The 21,412-nt window shown below is 39.5% G+C and overlaps 1 protein-coding gene across 1 annotated transcript in view; it reads left to right on the top strand.

Annotated features, from left to right (window-relative positions):
- The window catches only part of RFX4 (regulatory factor X4), a 98,390-nt gene that overhangs the window by 33,884 nt on the left and 43,094 nt on the right, over nucleotides 1–21,412 (top strand). The window contains exons 4-8 of the mRNA XM_072866636.1: nucleotides 384–507; nucleotides 12,592–12,653; nucleotides 17,623–17,836; nucleotides 18,672–18,749; nucleotides 20,572–20,735. Coding sequence (XP_072722737.1) covers nucleotides 384–507; nucleotides 12,592–12,653; nucleotides 17,623–17,836; nucleotides 18,672–18,749; nucleotides 20,572–20,735 — 642 coding nt within the window. The remainder of the gene's footprint in view (nucleotides 1–383; nucleotides 508–12,591; nucleotides 12,654–17,622; nucleotides 17,837–18,671; nucleotides 18,750–20,571; nucleotides 20,736–21,412) is intronic.

Genomic DNA, 21,412 nt, shown 5'->3' with positions numbered 1-21,412 from the left:
CCCTCAGTGAATGTTTGTTGTTTCATAGTTGTACATACATTTGTTTACTGCAGGATACTTTTAGGTATAACAGACTACTAGTATATTTTTTTCCTAAAAACAGCACTTTTGGAGCATGGTCAAAACCCAATATCCCTTTGTGCTAATCTCTACTTGCCTAAGAACTCACATCCTATGTTTTTGACAGCAAGCATGAACCAAATGAAGCAAGTAAGCATTATGGAAGTGAATTGGAAGAAGCACTTAGGAACAAAGCAGAGAAAATTTAGCAGACAAGCAGAGGCCAGAATGTTTGGTCTTAAAGATGCAGCTTTGCATACTGCTTACCATACAGGACATCCAACATACTTGCAGTTTTCTCTGTTTGATATTTGCTTTTTAAGGCTGGAGGAGAACTATGAGATTGCAGAAGGTGTTTGCATTCCTCGAAGCGCTCTCTACATGCATTACTTGGACTTCTGTGAGAAAAATGACACGCAACCTGTTAATGCTGCCAGCTTTGGGAAGGTGAGTCTAAACAGCAATATGATGCCTTGAGCTCTCACCTGGTTCAGGTGAGTTTGGATTATTGAAAAGAATGAAATCATCATTTACCAGTAGAGATAGAGGTATATGATTGGAATCTCTTATGTATTCAAGTTATTGGACAAAGGCTAAGATTTTAAGTATTTAGAAGTTTGGAATAATTTCTAATCATGACTCAGCTCCAGAATACACTACATTTTTTTATGACTTTAGGCCCCAGACTAGCTGACAGTGACATGGTATAGAATATTGGCAACTTGGAAGTTGAATACAAGCCAGTGTAAACACATCTGCATTGTGACCTGCACTGCTTTAACAAATATCTGTTTTTTTAAAATAGAAGGGAAAAATATCAATCATTTAATTCTGCAGCCTGTCTATTCCATTCTTGTAAGCATGATATGGAGATCCCTGAATTAACAATATCAGCCCACACTGGTAAATCCACATAGTGGAGTACAATGCCTCCAGATGTGAAAGTCCAGAAAGCATCTAATGGCGTCTGTGTGGCACTGTAGATACAGACTGCCAAGTTATCTTTGCGCTGTGATTCCTTGTGCTTCTGCTTTCCAGTCCAGCTCTAAGAGCCACTGTGGTTATCTCCAGACTCACAGTGGAGACACACTCTTAGCACAGAGGCAGCTGTGCATTGTCCAGATGTGAGCAGTAAGGCTCTTATGCTATACATTACTAGTAGGCGTTAATGGCTGTCTAGGATGTCACATAAAGTTCTTATTTTGGATTTGCTTGGCAGGTGATGTTTTCCTCTCAGTGAAAAATAGGATGATATTTTAATATTTTTATTGTTTTATTGAAAACTGAAATGTTCCTATAGAATGTGTCACAGGCCTTTAAAAATTGTAGGCTGTGAAAAAAACAAAGTGTAGAGTTTGCCACTGTTTTTGAAATGCTTGCAAGCTTGAATCTGAAGCCGATTGTCCTGCAAGCTATTCTCTTCTAGTGTTTGCAACATTTGTTCTATAGAAGTGCTGGGTATTCAAAGAAGGAAAAATGTTCCTAGGGTAAGTGCCTGTGTAAAGAGTAGGTGAAGGAGAAGAATGTATTCAGTGAGGTGTCATTTTCTATAGTACATCTTTAAGTAGGCAGTTTAGCAAGGCAAGTAAAATGTACCATGTTGTAATGTTACTATGTTTGTTGTGCCTTAAAGACCTGCATATCTCGGTTGATTCTGTGTTAGGTTTCTGTTTAAATACACTGCATAAGTGTGAATGAAATTGTTCATTGTACATACTATTGCTACCAAGTGAGAAGTATAGTGGCAACATGTAATTTAGGAATAGTGAGAATAAGAAACAGATTTCATGCAGGCTAACACATTTGGAACATGGGTAAAATTTACACAATGCTACTTTTGCTGCTGCTAAAAATTTCTGTAAGTTGTAAGGTTTAAATATACTGAAATTATTTCATCAGAACATAAATTTACTGGGGACTTCACCAATTTTCAGTATGTGGCAATTTTGTTACACTGTATGTTACTCCATCCTCCTTCTCCCCTGCCCCTCATACACATACACCTGTTCATCAGTAGGAGTACCTTGACCTAGCAGGACAGGTACAGTGTCTTCCATCCAAAAATCATGGCATTCCAATGTGGTTTTCATGTGTTGTGTTCCAAGTGTTTTCCATTTGATTGCAATAAAGTTCTGAAGCAGTGATGCATTAAATTTGTTTTCCCATTTTGTGGAGAGGAAGCCATACAGAATCATCCTAGTACTGTCTCAAACTACCGCTTTGTGTGGCCATTACTTTTGGATCTGGGAACTGTGGCTTCTGCACAGGTGTGTCTGGGAACCTCAGACAATACTGGCACAAACATTGAAGTGAAGCAGGCTCCTGCATCTGCAGAACCTGGAGCAGATCTCAGCGATTCTTTCCAACCTATTATTGCTAAGAAAATGTACTGCACAGTCATGAAGATCTGCAAGGCAGACACCCACTTCATTCAATCAATAGTTTGCAGTCAGCTTCTCCTTAGAAGCAGGTACACGGGTGAAGTTTTAGCCAACAGAGTTGTTATCATGTGACTTAAATACTGTATTGGCAATGTGTGTTGCATAAGCGCCTTCGAGGCAGTGCAGTGAAATAGGTGCTATTTGAGGGCTTCCGCACTTAGCTGCTGAAACAGAGACCCTAGACATGTTTGTCTTCATTGGGAATCATCAAGAGCCCTGCAGCTGTCATCTCCTCCGGAGAAAGGAGTTAGTTGTTCTGTGAAATTGTAGACAGTTCGCCTTTCAATAGACCACATATTGAATTTATGATTCATCTTTGAACTTTAGCTCTGTGGGCAATGTTAAACATTTAGGCTTTTTCTTTAACAGGCTGGTAGTTTTTAGAAAGAGACATGGAGTTCAGCACATTAAAACAATCTGTAATAAGTAACATCCTAATGTATTGTTACATACTCAATTACATCTCAATTAACAGAACAGTGTTGATTTCACTTTTAAAGATACCACTGGGGACATGTGAAACTTGCCTGAAAGTGATCTCTCCAGATTAAGGTTTTGTAGACAACACTTCAGCCCATGTGTACTTCTTAAGCCTGATGTGAGTCAAATACATCCACAACAGAGGATGGAAGGGAGAACAGACAAGTTGTTCATGAACAGCTGAACTAAGGGACCTTGTTTCCTACCATCTCCTATGTTCCCTGAATCCATAGCCTTACCTAAATCTTTGTAGTATCTCCATGTTTCCCTGCAGTACTTTCAATTATTTCCAGGTCCTGGTCACTACATCAAGGTCTTGCTTCTTTCAGTTTTCTCACACATCTGCTGCACCTTCTTTCTACATTATTTTTAGATTCCCTCACGTCTGTCTGTCTGTTTGCCTGTCTCTTTTTCTCTCCTCCCCCATGCCGACAGCTGGGCAAGAAGCAGCACATGGGGTGGCTGGTTCAGAGCAATAGAAGTGTTGACTGGTTGCCTCATACTCATGGCTGTCCAGTCAGGCAGTGCCAAATAGCTCAGCTAAAGGCTGAGCTTTCTTCCCTGTCTTGTCCTCAGTATTAACATCAATATGCTCTCCCCACTACCCAGCCAGTGTTTTCTATTAAACTTCTAGCACATGGACTGGACTTCAGGCATTTGATTAGTGAAACAAAAATTGGTCAGGGGGGTGGAGAAATTAACAGAGACAGTAATATCTCATAGACTGTTTCCTGAGGAAACCAGGCTAATAACAAAAGTAACAAGAAGAGGAAAGAACAGAATTACTGTATAAATAAACATCTTTAAAAAAGCAACCTATACTCTTAAACTACTTAAAGTACATATAAAATAAGGAAGATTCTAATATGGTTGTTAATGTGATATATTCTTATACGACAAAGGGAGCTGTAGCTTTAACATGTTAGCCAAGATTTTAGTGCTTTACTGACCCAATTAATATGTGAAAATTACAGGCAGTTCTGTCTATACTAGCATTTCCCAGTCTGCTAATAGCTACACTACCTAGTCTATCATTACAAAGCTTTTTCTTGCCTGCAAAAGACAGGACCAAGCACTCTCTTACCCATATACTTTAACTAAACACTGACTAGAGAGGGCCCTGTCTTTGCTGGTTACAGCTTGGCATCAGCAAGTGGAGACTCCAGTGTTAAACTTCAACTCTTACTGTAGGCAGCAAAACATTATATTCAACGGGATCATGATTTCACCCAAAAGTGAAGCAGAATAAATAAAACTGTTCCATGCAACCAGTGAGAAGACAGGAAAGTACAGTGAGGAAGGGCAGGCGTGTCACTGAGTTATTAACAATAAAACGTTGCATATGAGAAAAATCTTTTTCACAGTGAACATGTTTAGACTGAATTAGTCTTCAGGCAGGAGTGAAAGCCCTGTTGCTGAGGTCACTTAAAAAAGACGGCAACCTTGTGCCCCTCAGCCCTGTGCTGCAAACGCCTCGGGCTCTGCTCCGGGACCCTGTGGACTCGGAGAGCGGTTTAACATGTTTCCAGCTGGAAGTTCTGCTGCTGCCTGCAGGAAGGGGGTTGGAGCAGGTGTAGGTTTTTTTCTGGGCAACATGTTAACGTAAAATGCCAGGGATAATTAATAGAATGAACTAGGAATTATGGTGGTTGAAAGCTCTGACTCATTATTCTTGCTGAGTTTAGTTGCAACCACTAAATCATTCTGAACTGGGGCCTTCACTGAATCAAGTAAGTTACTTAAAAAGCAGGAATGTTTTGAGCATTTCCAAGCCCCTCAGTAGCTATTGCGTGTGGATGGGTTCCATGAGGCTTGTTGGTTGTCTCCTAGCTGTAGCATGTCACCCAGCTGTTCAGCTGGGTTGGCAGGTCTTTGAGCTTCTCTTTCACTTTTATTTCCTCAGCCAACACTCATTTTTGTTCTTTATTTCTTTTGAGACGCTGTATGAACCTTATTTTCTTTAGCAAGCCTCTTGAAGATGTTATCTTCCTCTTCTGCACCGGTTTCCCCTATCCTCCATGTCCTCAGTGCACTGCTTTAAATTTACTGTGCAGTGCTAAGACACCCCCCGGGCCCTGCCATAGTTCTCGTACAGAATACTTAGTTTCTCGTGGTGAAACCTCTTTTTCATCCTCATGAAGTGTTCTTCCCACAACTCCCGTATGCCCCCTGGAGGTTAAATACTTTCCTCTTTTGTTTTTCTTTTTTTCCTTTTGGTGCTTTCCTGCCATGTCTTTTCACGAGCAATAGTAAATTAATATTTGAAAAAGAAAACGAAGGATGCTGACACTGCAGGGGGGCTCTCCCCCAGCCTGAGGTCCCTTTACATCACTCTGGCAGCATAAAGAGCTTTAACATGGATGCATGCTCACACGAATTTTAGAGCCTCTTTATTGCTCCCTGAGTGGCTTTGCTGTAAGTGAAAATTCGATTCCAATAAACTAATTTCACTAAATAAAGAAGGGTAAAGTCCACAGTAGATTTGTAATATTAGTTAGGAAAGGGATCTTTTACATTTTTGACCAATATTCCCACCCTATTTCCAAAAAATGGGCTGAGGCACAGTTATACCAGCAGAAAAGCGCTTTTTTCCCAATAATTTGCTTTGCTCCAGGGAGGTACAAGCTGTACCAGCCAGAGTCCTCTTTTATTACTATGCACTGTCTCTATGCCCAGAAGTTTTGCCAGCAGGACTGCTCCTCCAAGCATAATTTGCATAAATAGGATTTACAGTTTTGTGCTATCATACTATATATATTTGACGTTTAAAATGGACAGACAAGTAAACCTTATTGAACCCTCTTTGATAATGACGTTGCAATGTGATTGCATTCTGTTTTGTCTTTTTATTGAAATGCACACATCTGGAATTGCCTGCTCTGCATATGGAGATACTTCTCCTGAAGATGTATTTTTTTTCCTATTATCTCAATTTGCTCCTAAGTAGCCTCAATAGCAAAGCCAAATTTACTCTTAGTGCTCTCTTCCGATAGACTAAAACAGCACTTGCTTTATTATGAAAAATTGCTACATATTGAATGGTTTTTTTATTAGACTTTTTTCTAATCAATATAGAAAAGAAAAATAGAACTGGGGAAAAATCAATCTAAAGCTGAGGATGTGCTTTCTGTTATTGCATCAGAGGACCATATCAGTCTGTCAGTGCTATCTGAGCAGTCCCTGCTTTTCCTTCATCCCTTTTTAACAGCTAAGGTTCCTGACTGAAGGACACCTAACACCAGTGTGACTTTTCTTCCTGATGCGGAATCTTCTAGGCCAAGCTCCTCTGAGGAGGCCTTAATAACACAAGTGCCGCAAAAGCAAGTGGTCATATAGGTGTGGGGAATGGGCATCCTACACTGTAGTTGGAAAGCTCTTTGCACCCTTGGCTCTGCTTCACAGATCCCTTGTATTACTGCAAGTTGCTGACTATTGCCTTTTTCTCCTTGAGCTTGGGGAGTAAGAAAACCAGCAAGGACACTTCAGTTTCTTTGGAGTGGCTTTCCCTTTCTCAAAGATTTTCCCTTTAGCAAAGGGATTTTTACTGGCTTTGCCACTTCAAGCATCTGGCTTCTAGTTAGGTCTTCAGCATGAAGTAGAGCGGCCTCTGGGCTGCTTTACCTCATGCCTTGTCAACACGTCCCAGAGGCTGTTCTTACAGCACAGGGTCTGCCAGAGTGCAGGGATGCTGGCGCTCAGCCTTTTCCCACAGATATGCTGGGTGATGGCAGTAAGCGTGCTGGCATCAGTACAGAGCAGGGGGAGTTGTGCAGGGTTTTAGATCTGCTTGGCTTCAGCAAGTCAGTACCGAAAGTGGCTGCAGCTCAGCTAAGCATCTGAGTCAGAGTATTCGATGTTTGCAGCTTTGTTGGGATGCGGTAATCTGTTTGATCATGCCTTAGGCTGAATTCCATCTGGCCAGTGGAGCTGCTGAAGGAGGATATTATTGTACATAGATGAATTTGAGGAGAGGTCTCACAAGCTTCACTGAAGAGTCCAGTTTAGCTGGAGTTCCTCATGGTGTCTAATCTCTGCAGCAGGCAGAATTGGGCACAAGCGTTAAAGAAAGTGCCAGCAGGCTTCTCTGACTTGCTTTGCAGTATCAGTTGAGATGTATGAATGCTAGAGACAAGATCTTATCCTACAGCTAGACCATGCCCTGTTCCACAAAATGATGGAAGTGAGTGGAGAGAAATGGGAAGGTTATTGAATCTAAACAGACAACAGATCTGGAGTCAAGAATACTGGACCCGTACACTACGGTCTTCTCTCCTGGGCCATGCAAGTAAGCAAGCAAGGAGTAGAGAGGGTATAGACACAGTCACACCTCTTCTCCTTTTCTTTGCACAGTTTGGTGGATTTGGGGGACAGGAATGATATTTTGTAATGGACTGATTATGCTCTTTCCTATCAGTGGATGTTTCTTGGGGCAAAGCTTTCCTGACCTTTTCCTCAAGGTAGTGTTGTTGTTGAGCCAGCCCCAAGCCACCTTTGAGCCAAAAGGTACGTGTTAGCACAGGTGTTAATAACAACAGATTGTCTCAGGGCAGGATTTTCAAAAGCACTGAGGCAGATGGGGAAAACCCTGAATGATCCAGCTGGAGCAGTACCAGGCCAAAGATGCATGAGCCTAAAAATCCTACACTTGTCATATAAGACTGAGGATATCAGTGCTGTTTGTGTTTCACAAAGGTGAGAATAAGGAAAGCAAAGCTGTGTGGGAGCATAGTTATATTTGGCGTCACTGGTTTCTTTCCTGCTGCCATGGCAAAGAAGTTTAAGACTGAAACAGTATTTGGTAAATAAACACAGATCTTCTGTACCTGACTTAATAAAAGCAAAGCATGCCCTCTAGACATGGGACTTGAAACTTGAGTTGAAATAAAGAGAGCCAGACCCTGTTATGAAGAATTTTTATCAGAGGTAAGAGAATTTATTCCGCTGTATTTAGAATCTCTCTAGAACCTCCCAGAGCTCCAGAGCCTGGAGCCTGAAATCCATTTCTCATTCTGGCAGAGTACAAATGCTGGGTTGAAATTTAATTTGATTTTATTTCATTACGCTGGGAAGTTCTAGAAGCATGTCTAGAATTATTTCAAATAGAAATGAACAAGAGTCATGAAGAATAACATCCTTCTAGATCAGATGCACTAACAAAATGAACATGCCTTTTGAAAAGTAGCCATTTAAATTACTCCAGGGAAAAGGTTTCTAAAAGTCATCCTCTGCCTATTGCCCCCAGAGCAAAATTTAGTATTTTGACACGGTGTGGGGGGGGGGGAATTACTTCAGAAGTATTCAGACATGTCTGGCTTCTTCCATCCTTATTTGTTAGCATGAAGGCAGATGCATAAGATGCTTTATAAGATGGTTTGGTTTTTTTTTTCCCCTGATTTGTTTTGGCATCTCATATTGTAGAAGAATTTAGATGGAATAATTGGGAAACATAAAGTTCACAGTTTGGTAGTGAATGCAATGAGGCATGATGGGTCACAGTGTAGGGATGAAGGGAGAATAGACAATACATTCCTCATTTTAAAGTTGGGGCTGGCTCTGCTTGTGCTGGAATGTCACAGTGCTGGAGATGTGAGGACAGATGCAGTGGCAGAAATTACAGCTGGCAGTAATCAGGATGAAGGAACACACCTTTGCAGCCATTTGCGAGTAACAGAACAACTTCTGCAGTTAGCCATGTCTAAGGTTAATAGGTTGTGCAGACTGCAATACAGACCTTTACAGAGGAAGTGCCTTTTTCTAATTGTTGCTCATAAAGTTTTCTCTGTTTTGCATGGATGCTGAAGTAACTAATTTAATTTTTATTCCATTATTTTAAGAATGACCAAAAATACAAGTAACTAGATATTTAATTCAAGTTTATTCAGATACTTCTACTAGGTTTAAAATGCTAAAATGGGATAAAAATCCTGTTAGCTCCAAGATCTGTGCAATATATGTTGAATGTTGTACTACCAGCGTTGTAATCTCTGTGTGAGAGAATGATATGAGAAGACTTTTCTTTCCTGCGTTCTCTTTGGCTGCCTCATACGTTCAGAGTGGAAAGGTTACTGCCTGTCAGAAAGAAAAAGGTACCCTTTTGTTCTACCTGCACAGGCATTCTTAAAACCATGTATCAGGATTGTCTGCAAAACGGTTAAACAAATGCTGACGTGGATATACTAGTCCCCTGAAAAGGTGTAAACTATATTTATGTTGTTTTATGATGTAATGACTTCTATCTGGTGCTTATGTATACAGTAGGCAATCACCAAAAGAACTATGGAGTTGCAAAAAGACAAGTCAGTTCTTAATATTCTTTTTTAATCAAGAAAAGCATACAAGATCTTCTATAGGCAGAAGGCAAGATCAAGTCTTGAGCAGGGCACAGAGGAAAGAGATGGAGAACACAACTGAAGTTTACTGAGAAAGAAATTGAAGGACCATTGGTTTCTGAGGCTAATACAGTAGGGACAGAATTTAGTTGCATGTGAAACTCCTGGTCTACATCTGTCTCAAAACCGAAAAGACAAGTAGCATAAAGTAACGCCTAACAGTCAAAACTGCCACATAATTCAGGTGGAATTTTACTTGGAAAATATAAAACCTGTACCCTTTTACTCAGCAGACCTCATAGGGCAGCTGGATTTGTGGTCACTTTGGAGAAGTATGAGATGAAATTTCAATTCCATTGAAGGACAATGGTAAAAGGCCTGTTCACTCCAAAATCCCCTTGGATACCACCCATGAGATCTTTTTACCGCTGCTTCTGTTGAGAAGCTAGTGCTGCTGTGAGAACAGGGGCTGGGCTCCATTCAGAAAGCAGCTCAAACTGCGTGGTCTGGTCTTGATTCATTTGCTTGCGCAACCCCACTGCAGTGATGAAAGGAAAATGATCCAACTTGGTTTTCAGATCTGAACCTGAATTTTCATGTCCAACAATTAGGAACCCCCTTCCCTCCCCATCCAGCTGTAAAATTATCTCATTTTCTCTGTAGGTCTTTAAAAGTTAATAAACATGAAACACAATGATGATGTATTTTATAGGGTGACTTTTCAGGCTGAAAGTATGATTTAAAAATCAACGTTTTGGACCCTCTGCTTTTCCCATTGATTTCAGCACACAGTGAACTCCACTTTGTCCTGCTTGATTTGACTTCCTCTCCCCTTTCGGGAAATCTCACTGCCTTTGGCAATATCATTACATAGGGATTCGCAAAAATGTATCTGAATATAAACATTTATATCAACATCTAGTTCATTTAGTACTTGACTTGTTTTATTCCAAACACAACAACCCATGCTTATGTGTACTAGCACCCAAGCATGAGTATGCCATGTTATACATATTTTACATATGCAGCGTTAGATCAAAAAGTCCTGACATTTTTTTTCAAAGGTTTGCTAGATTATTCCTTTTTTTTTCCTGTACATTATTGGTAAAGCATATTTTAAGTGATGCATACTTTTCAGCTGTATTCTGAAAGGTGCATCTCATTGTTTAAAATGTGCTGGATTTAAAAAAGAAACAAAGAAAGAAAAGCAAAAGGGATCATCTGATCAACTGCTCCATTTTTCTTCTCTTTTCCTGATCACCTCTGCCCTGGTATGTAGAAACTGGCTGATTTATTTAAATCCCAGGAACTCCCACGGCATATGGTTCATAAAGTAGCATTTACAGTGTGCATTGTAACACTTCATCACTACTAGAAAGACTTTGAAAGTAATATGGGTTCAAGTTGTTCCAAAAGAAAAAATAGGGTAAAAGTATCTCTAATATTAAGATTTACCTTTGAGTCTACTGCTGTAAAATCAACTTTTGGAGAGGAATGGTATTTTCTGAATGACAACTGCCACCAAAAAAAAAAAAAAAAAAAGAAAAAAAATTTAAAAAACACTTAACCCAAAAAAAACATCCTCAGAAAGTAGTTCTTCAACACCGCCTTTTTTCCCACAGCCTTGTGGAGCCCCCAACCCTGTCTGCAGAAAATGAAAGAGAGAGGGGTGGGATTAATGTGTAATTAAAGGGAATTTGGAAGGCTGAGATGTTGCGGAATGTTAGATCAGTAGCTGGAACAGCATGTGGTGTTCTTTAGGCAGGCTTCATTGAATCCATACAAAAAAAGACAGAAGGGCTGCTTGCCTGTCTGCTCATTTATCAAACAGCTAGGCTGAACTTTCACAGCTCCACAAAAGTGTTTTACTGTTTGCTGAAGTTTTGCTCCAGAAATTAAAGCTGAACAACCTAGCGACTCTGAGTCTATGCTGCATTTTTGACATCAGCCATGTTGTGCAAAGCTCTCAGAAACCAATGCAGGTCAATTTTTACATGATACAAAGGGAAGCTGGTTGTACATTTGCTAAAAAAAAAAATATTACTAAAGAAATAGTCAAATATGTGACATTGTAATGTCTTTATTTATATAGCACCTTTTGATCCAAATGCGTGTTCCAGAGCTTTCAGTCATCAATCAGGATTAAATATTTATCACAGTGGCAAAATGGCTCATGGAGAAAAAAATCTATATTATTTAATCAATTTCAATTGATGTTTTCTTCTGGTTGAGCAGTTATATTCCATCTTATATGCCTGTTTTCCTTTGATATTATTCGGTGTGACCCCCAAAGAAGAAACGTAGCAATTTATATAATGAAAACACAATTTAAAAGGATTATAGATTAAAAAAGGAAGAAATTCCTTTTGCAAGTGAATCTTCAGGGCTTACTGCAGTCTTTCTTGCATGGCTGTTCTGCCAGAAGAATTTTCCTCCTACTGCAGACCACACTGAGAATCAGGTTCAATCCTGTGAGGTGCTGAGTGCTGCCTTTCCAGCAACCACAGCAGAGCTTTTTCATCCGGACTAGCCTGGTTGACAGAGGCTCTGATTACTGAAGGCACAATCTACATTCATTAATCCATTTCCTTAAATGCATCTGGCACTAAAGAAGTTTTGTTTTACAGTAGCAATGTTCTTTTAATCTCTGCTAACAGACTAGAGTCCAGATTCTTGATACCCTGCTGTTTCTGAGATGCACTTGTTTTCCACAGAGGATAAATTGATTATGAGCTATCTTTACAAATGCAACAGTGAGTCTTTCCTGGTAGAAGTGGTGCCCCTGTCAAATACCAAAATCTTTTCAGGGAATGATCTTTTAGAAAAAGGAAAGTTTAATGGCAGGATTGTGAAGATCTTTAAAGGACTGTGGCCTCCAAAACCCTCAAAAGGGGAGTTTCCTCTATTTGCAGCAAAACCAAGTTTGTTGATCCTGCAAACTGACATAAATAAATAGTAGGCAAATTCTAAGTACAATCCTCTTTAGTTTAGAGGCAGAACTGATCTGAGATTTTTAAGGACATGTATTCTACTCCAGTAACTTCAGAAAGTCTTTACTTAAATTAATGGTAATTAATGGAATTATACTGAATTTTAAAGTCTCTTTCCCCTCTTCAGTAAAGGAAAAAATAAAAAACTTTATTTCTGATTTCTTCTGCCATGTATTTTGCTGACATTGCAGTACAGTTTTTCTGCTTTTCTGTCTTAACAGTCTATATTAAATTAAGTATTATTAAATGTGCTTTTCAATTTTTTCTAATATCAGTTCTGTTTATTTGCAGATAATAAGGCAACAGTTTCCACAGCTAACGACAAGAAGACTTGGAACCAGAGGCCAATCAAAGTAAGCAGTGCATGGTATTATGATCATCTCACACAGGGCCCCATTTGGCTCTGACTTTACTGAATAGAATAGTATAAGATCAGGGTATAATTTGACCAGCTGGGGACTTAAAACCCAACTTTGAATGAGGTTCCATTGTAGTCTTTACATTGCCTTATTGATTCAGCGGTGATCCTGCAAAGGTAGACTAATGGAGGCCTTTTACTAATTTCATCAGCAATATTTTCCGTATTGTTCTTATAAAGTTTTTCATCTCAACTCACTTTACACAATGTAAAGGACATTCACACCCAGGAGTAATGGAGCTACTGTTGGAGGCTGGGAAATGACAGCTGGTTAACATCATGCTTCAGTTTAGAGGACAAGTGGCAGAAAGCTATCTGGAATGTAGGTAGGAACATACATTGGCCTAAACTGAAATTGTCCACAAACCTGGATTTAACCACCATTTTTCTTGTGTAATGAAATCCAACATATCTTTAAGTGATCAAGGAATTAGTTTATCGCCTTACCCAAAAGATGGTACTTCCTGGAAACAGTTCATCCTAATTCCAGAATGAGAAATTGATTCAGAAAGAACAATGCACTTCTTGGAGTATTTGACTTTTTCCAATTGTTGACAAGAAGTGATTCCATCAGTTTATAAAGAGGATACAGTGATGTTTTTATACTTTTTTCTGATTGTGGACTCCATGAAATTTTTCCAGTGGAGCTTTGGGTCTTTTTATGGCAAACATAAGCTCCCTAAAAAAATGTGTATATATATACCTGCTTTTCTTGATTAGCTTTCACAGAATCCTACAGGGTAATCTAAGGGTAGTCTCTGTAGATCACAAGTGGAAAACTTGGGGGAAATGAAAACCTGGGACAGCATGTTTGCAAAATTTTACTGGTAAAGCTTCTCTTTCAAAACAAAGCCTAGAAATACAATATTGCTAAATGCTGAGAAACAAATACGCTATGAGGATTGAACTTACATACTAAAGCTAGAATGGCCCACTCTTTAAAGGAAAAAGGAAATTAAGATGCTAAAAGAAATACTATTAAAATTAATTTTACTGTGCTGTTCTAACAAGTGGTCCATGCCAAGCAGTATCTCTTTGATGGGACCAAATGAACTTTCCTCCATCTTGAGATTCTCCTAACTTTTATAACTAAGCTTTCTTTTTCTAGAGCAGTCATATTTAAGCAGCTAATTGAAGATTTGAAATCTCTTCCCAAATGCAAATTCAGAGCTACCATAACATCAGTCATAACAGAGCTACCAGAAATCTCCCAGGTGCAAATTCTGGGCAAGTCCAACAGCATATTAGGAAAGCATGATAGGTCTGGACTCAGAGAATCAGGATTTAGCACTGAATATAAGTTATTTGGAAGTTCATAAAGACGGAGTGAAAGCATACACAAGTTGCTTTATGGAACCATCCATATGAGAGTACCTGCTGTAAGCCATCAAATCACTCTGCCATTGGCTACAACTTCGTTATTTGTCTTCCTATTTAATGAAAGGAATGAGCACTGCTGTATTTTCAAACTGGAGCTCCTCCCACAGCTCCAGGAGTCTCTCAGAGGGGCAAGATGCTCTTGATCTGCTGACTGAAGGTGTCTTGCATCTCCAAAAGCTATGTCTCTTTACTCTCAATGAGGCTAAAAAATCAATGAGACTTGGTATTTCCTGCATATTTTCCCCCTAACCTGCATGCCTATCAGAGGGGCTTTCAGGTCACATACTCCTCTCATGCCACCTTTGCAATGGTTCTGCTCCCTATCTAACAAATAAGCTGTAAAGCATGCTGTCTGTGCTCTGCAAAATCCTTGGCCCCTGAGAGTCCCTCGTCACCCCTGTGAGGGAGATCATAGTCACTCAAATTTCAAAGCCTCAGTAGGTATGAAATTGAGTTCTTCTGCTCCAAAAGAGGATGCCTACATCTTCGTTAGTGGTTAACATCCCAAGGATTATAGCATACAGAGGAGTTTTCATGTGATCTAATGAAGAGGAGAGGTATAAACACACACACATACTATCTGCACGCTGTACTACTTTACAATAAATACACTCCTTGCTAGACCCAGCACAGCTGTAACTAAGCTCTGGTTTTGTTTTCAGAAACATCTGACTGCCTTCCAATTAAGTGTTATGTAAAGAAATTACTTTAGGCATTAACACTTCACTCCCTTTATCACCAGCTGTGCTGACCGATTGCTGCCAGTATGATTTTCATTCCACTTCCCTGCTACTGCCAAAGGAAATTCAGACATAGAAGTGGTTAAGATTATCTGACTTCATACTGTTCTGCCTTCAGTCTTTTTATAGCACGGGCTGCCTTGTAACATTACAAAGTTCAGAGCTACGATTGTGCTATACTCTTGGTCATAAGTTGTGAGGCTTTCTTTTTTGCAGCTGAGTTTATTGCTGTAAGCATGCAGCTGTTCTCTATTGCACTGAGTTCCACCACAGGTGAGCCATGAGAAGGCAGCTAAACATAAAAGACAATTTCTTTCTGTACTGTAGCTTGAAACTCTTCAATTATGTACACAAGAGGTTAGTTAAACTGATGGAAACTACATGGTATGAAGGGAATTTTACTTCTTTCTTTAAAGGAGTGCTGCAGATACCGATCCATGAGAGGAAAAAGCATTCCATTATTTACCACAAAAATAATTGTGTATTCTGCATGTTATCCTTTACAGATCAAACTTTTAAGCCCTGTTTATTGAATTAAGTTGGGTTTTTTTCTGATAGAAATACAGAAAAGTGCTTAGAAAAGAATCTTGTAAACTGCACCAGTGAGTTTTTGCCATTTGGGATGGTAAAATTACTGAAGGAGGAAGCTATCTGGAAAAATTTCAGAGTTAATTTGTCTATTGCTGTCTACATGATTTTGAAGCTACCTGAAAAACTCTTTTATGTAGTTTACTGCCAAGTGAAGTATACTTAATAATGCACAGTGAAATTCTACTACATTTTCCAGGCTTTCATTCATTTTTTTCTTGAATTTATTTAAGAGGAAGCTTAATATAAGAGACTGACCCCTGTTTAAGTTATACAAACCTCTCAGTCCACCTAGAAGTTTTGCAGTCCTCCCTTTTTTCCCTACTTTCCCTCAACAATTTGTGGTGCTAGCTCCCTGCAGCATTTCCTTTTGGTTTTCTTAGCCCTAGCCATACTGCACAGGACATATGTGAGCTTTATGGCTCTTACATGCGGCACATGCATGACAACTGCTAGACACCAAACTGGGGGCTTGAACTGGAAACTGGAGTTGTTACCATTCAAGCTAAAAAGCCAAACTTCTACAGCTGGTGTTATAACCCCAGTGTTAGCACAAACTTGCCATTAGCTATCTGTAGGAGATTAGGACTGATCTGGAGCCTGGTTTCTGGTGTGGAATATGCATGTTGGCCTAAGCCCTGATGGGCAGATTTGGAGCAGATAGTGTGGCTTTCTAAGGTATTGAAGCTAGGAAATCTCATTCATACCATGCCAGCTTAATGTTTTAATAAATCTCACTTGGATTATTCAATATTGGGTTCAAGATAGCTTTCATTTTTAATGGACAACATGGAATGTCCTCAGTGGGCATGGCAAGGGAGCCACATACTAGAAGTTTGCTATAACTCCCCAGGCCTCCTCTCAGCCCATCTGTGCTGGTAGACAAGATTAGGGCTTCCAGCTCTTTGCCACCACTTTCTGCTGGAGATTGACATGCACTGATCTGTGGGTGAATGACTGTGAGTGAAAAAAGGAAAAAAGTCACTTGAGTTAGTTTAAACTACCATCACTTCGATGCTACTCTTTCACTAATTCAATTGATGACCTTTGTAAAACCAGCTGATTTTGCCTAAAGCAAACGCAGGCCCATTCAAGTGAACAGATCTGCTGTCAGCACTCTGAAATCAGTAACTGCCTGGGGAGTACAACAAACATCCGGAGATGGTAACTTCTCCTGCCACCATAGTGGGATCCAGAAGACAGCGTCTCGTCATAGTCTGATAGGCTTTTGATAGGCTGTAAGGAGAGAACTGGAAGATCATTGAAAATTCCCTCTAGGAAAGTAGGGTGAATCAACAGTATATGAGCAATACAATTTTGTGATGCCTTTTGTAATAATTAAAAATTTAGCTGTTGGGTTGGTGGTGCCTACAGCTGAGAAACTGAAATAAAAGTTAGCAAATTATGGAAGGAATAAGATTACCTTTGCTGCTTTGATGCAAGAGTTACACTGGATATTCAGTGCTCCCATTGACACCTATAATAAAGCTAAGTTGTAGCACAAACTTGTGGCATAAGGCCACCAATCCATTTTTATAGCACAGCCACACTGTGTAACTCCCATTGTGGTCTGTGCAGAGAGAGTTAGTGTTGTGTAGTATCCCACGCTGATCTAAGCCCAGTGCTGATGCTAAGTTATGAAGCAAATAGTTTTGAACTGTACATTTCCTACCATTCATTGCTTTCCAGCACAAGCCTTTTTTACCCCTCTCTTTTCATTGAAGTGTTTTCAATTTTTGAAACATTTCTGATCAACGCATTTGCAGTAAAGACTCATGCTTTTCAGGGATCGAACCAGCCCTCAACAGTCTGAGAATGAGGGAGCCGAAATAACAACAGAAAGGCCAGTCCAGAGGGTCTGTACCTCTGCTTATTGCTAAACTAAAGGAGCAGCTGCACAGCAGATTCTGCCAACAAGTAACTTTAGGATGCGCTTTTTTTTTCCTGCCCTGCAACAGAGTCAGCTTTATTAACTCTGAAGAGAGCTACTTTTACCAGAAGGAATGAAAATTGGAAGCCCAATATATTACCACAATGTTCTGCTACTGAATCAATGCTTGTTAATAATACATAAACTATTGCACAGTCTGTTTTGCTGCAGAAATCATTAGCATTCTCAGTTTCTCTTACCCCCATATCTTTTTCTTTTAGTTTTAAAACAATCTGGTTTATAAAATATACATCTCTATGTATCAGGTACCATTATTATGGAATTGCAGTGAAAGAAAACTCCCAGTATTATGATGTGATGTATTCTAAAAAAGGAGCAGCCTGGGTCAACGAAACAGGAAAAAAAGAAGTAACCAAACAGACAGTGGCGTATTCACCACGATCCAAACTGGGAACATTACTGCCAGAGTTTCCAAATGTCAAAGATCTAAATCTGCCAGCCAGTCTGCCAGAGGAGAAGGTAACACTTTGGAAATCTTTTCTCGGCTTGTCTTTGTTTTTTTTCCCTGCTCTGGATGAAAGCTTTATCTAAAATATAAAGACTTTAAATTAGAGTAAGTTTAATAATGCTTTGATTTTATTTATGGGGGACTTAATTACTTCATACAATAGGAAGAAATATCTTCTCTTAAAATAGGCAGCTGACACTATCAGCTGTACAATATTTCTAAAGCCCATGCACAGTTTTTTGGTGCACAAAACTCACAGCAGGTGAGGTTTGAGGGTAAATATTTTTAAATATGTTACAGCTCTTTAATCTGTGAACACATTTGGTGGCAAACTGAAAAACAGTTCTGATGCTTTCTTGAGCAGAGAGGGACTTAGTGCATTTCTTATCCTTCTAGACTAGAAATTAAGAGAATCCTATCTGCACATATGACAAAAGTGCTCTGGCTGCTCTTGGCTGAACTTGCCAGTTTTCTGATGCTATTCACATGTGTAGTATCAATGTAAAGTGGACAAAAGAATAGGGTTTTATAGTTCTTTATGTCCTAATTAGGGCCACATTCTCGTCTTTGATCTCACTGAGGCTTTTTGCTCCTCTTACATTTGAAGAATCCCCATTGACATAGAAAAATCCATGAATTCAAAGGGAGAATTTACTTTTAAGAAGAAAACTCATCTTAAAGCTAATCTAACTAATCTAACTAGACTCTAACCGATTTCATTATTTTTGCAATTGTGCATAGGTAAGATAAAACTTCATTTTTTGTGCTCTATATTCTGATAGTTTTAAAAGTGGATTTCTTAAAGTATCATGATCTTTTGTGTGTCTCCCTCTGATTCTTTTTCAGGTTTCTACCTTTATTATGATGTATAGAACTCACTGTCAGAGGATACTAGACACTGTTATAAGAGCAAACTTTGATGAGGTATGGTTGGAAACTACAGTTGTAGTTTAATAATAATAAGGTATTAATGGATCTGAGAGCTTATTTTGAATGTGATATTACAAACTTATGGTTTTGTGGTGGCTGATCCTTTTCATGAATAATGAACAATAGCTATACTTGAGTACATAATATGTGGCCAATAGTGTTAAATCTCCCTTACAACACTGTGTGAGTTAGAAGAACGAGAGCAACGGGAATGTTTTTGTCTCTCCATTCTCCAGCAAGATTAAGGTAGCAATATCCCCTTACAAGATGTTGGACAATCCAGTTCTTACAACTCAAAAAGTGTGTCCACCACCACTTTTCTAAGCTTTGTGTTGGGACTGAGGGAATTTTGAAGGAATTCCACTGCGTGTTCAGCACAAACCCAGGAAAGGTGCCACAGCCAAAATGGTGGACTCTGCTGGTCTATTAACAATGGCACAGGGCAGTGGGGGGCCTACAGCCACCCAGACATCCCAGAAAGCTGTAGCTGAAGTCTCCAATTGCTCAGTTGTACTGCAGTGCAGCTAGGAACACACACGCTGCTCAGCAGTTGATACAATCCACTAGAGATGGATAAAGTTTGTACCTGCTGCATATCTGACTGAATCTGAGGGTTTTCTGGCAGTGCATGCAGACAGCTCTATAATCAGAGCTGAAAAATCAAACAATACTGGAATGCAAACAGCTTTATATTACATGTGGAGAAGGCCTCTGGTCCAGGAAAACAAATCTGACTATAGAGATGCTGAGAGCCTGATTCAAATATGACATCCAGGTCCTGGAAAAAATCAAAGGAAACGCGTCTTTTGACTCTGCCTTCTGAACAAGGGCAAGAAATTCCCTGCTTTTCTTCCTCTCACTGTTTATTTCTCACACTCTTCTGGTTTAAAGCTGAGGCTCTTTTAAGTCATTGTACCCAGTCTAGATGTTTCCATGTGAGAGAAACATTTGACGCATATTCGTGAAGTTTTGCTGCATGAGTCTCAATATTTTCTTAAGAGCAGGATGTTATATTTTGTTAGGGAATCTGTCAGGACCAATGGTGGGGAAAGGGCTGAGCAGCAACAATATATAAATGGCAGATATTCTTTATGGCACCTGGTGTGCTTACATATTTCAGTACAGATTGTGTGCAAAAGGTTATCACTTATGAATGCTGGTGTTCTGACTCCCGTAGAACTGATCATATAATTCACTGAATAACACCTTTATTTCCTAAATGAAAATTTTCAGAGGTATATTTTGCTGTGTCTGAAATCTCCTCCCCATTTTCTTTTTTGTCTTTCTCCATTCTTTCTCCTCTTTCCTTCATAGTGGAGGAAAGAAGAAATCCAAAAGTGTAGTGTTTCTTTCCAAAATGAAGACAGAAAATGGTATATTGACCCCTGTAAGCCATGTGCTATCCTCTTCTCCCTCCCTACACCAAGCCCTAGATTGCATTCCTTTGTATACGGAGACAGAGAGCAAAGAGAGAGAAAAAGGCTTGACATGTAGAAGCCAAAGGTTTGCATTCACCAGCCATTGACGGAAGGTAAAAATACGGTGGTTCCCATGGGTCTCTCTACTGTAGTAATACAAAGACACCCTGTCACCAACTCAGAGTGTCTCCTTGCCCTTTGGTTGATTATCCCATTGTGCTCTGTGTTACAGTATAAGCCTGTCTAGTTAAGGAATACGCCTTGCCTGTGTCATACACCATCAGTCCAGCTCTGGGGCTGAAACAAATGCTATATAAGCAAGGTCATTTAAGGAAAATGGTATTTGTGGCCTTTGATTATTTTCACTTAAACATTCCTGCTTCTTCTTGTGATTGCAGGTTCAAAGTTTTCTTCTGCACTTTTGGCAAGGGATGCCTCCTCATATGCTGCCTGTATTGGGTTCTTCAACTGTAGTGAATATAGTGGGAGTTTGTGATTCAATTCTGTACAAAGCAATTTCTGGAGTTTTGATGCCAACGGTACTACAAGCATTACCTGACAGGTCAGTATAGCTAGCGGCACTAACCACTTCTAGCTCAGCTGTCTTTGTTATACATCTTTTCTTCAAGAATGGCACCAGTTCTCAGAAAGCTGCTTGCTGCCACCCATTTCCCGAGTGTCAATTCAAAGGAGTTGAAGAGCTGACATGTTACTGAAGAAATGTTCAGATTTTAACGAGACTTGTATTGTGAAAAACTTGTTATTTTTTGTGTGATAAAGGATACCACCTTCTTCTTGGCTTATTAACATGAAGCTGATAGTCGTGTCCCAGCTTTCAGGTAATGTCAGAAATCTGCAGGCTGCAGAGTGCCACACTGTCTTCTGAAAATTTCAGACACTTTTCTGCTAGTCTGGGATAACAGAGTAACAGTATTCTGAATTATAGTGACAAGAGGAGCTGGCCTGGCTGCTCTGTTTGTAAATACTCACGTGCATATTCAGACACTGCAACCTAAGCATTTGTCTCTGTTTACACTCTTGTTATTCTACTTGCCAGGAGTACAAAACATGAAGATCATACCTGTGAAGTCTTGGACAAGCTGGTTTAATTTAAAGACTATCCTATAAAGAACAGATGCATGCTGATTTTAGGATCACTTTATTAATATTAACACGTATTTGCCTCCTTTGTTTCAAAGCTAAATTCACTTTTCCATTCCATGTGGTAGATCTCAACTG

Source organism: Ciconia boyciana, chromosome 1 (genome assembly GCF_034638445.1).
Source record: "Ciconia boyciana chromosome 1, ASM3463844v1, whole genome shotgun sequence".
Classification (NCBI taxonomy): domain Eukaryota; kingdom Metazoa; phylum Chordata; class Aves; order Ciconiiformes; family Ciconiidae; genus Ciconia; species Ciconia boyciana.
The sequence above is the reverse complement of the archived record's forward strand: the minus strand, read 5'-3'. Positions and strand labels throughout refer to the sequence as shown.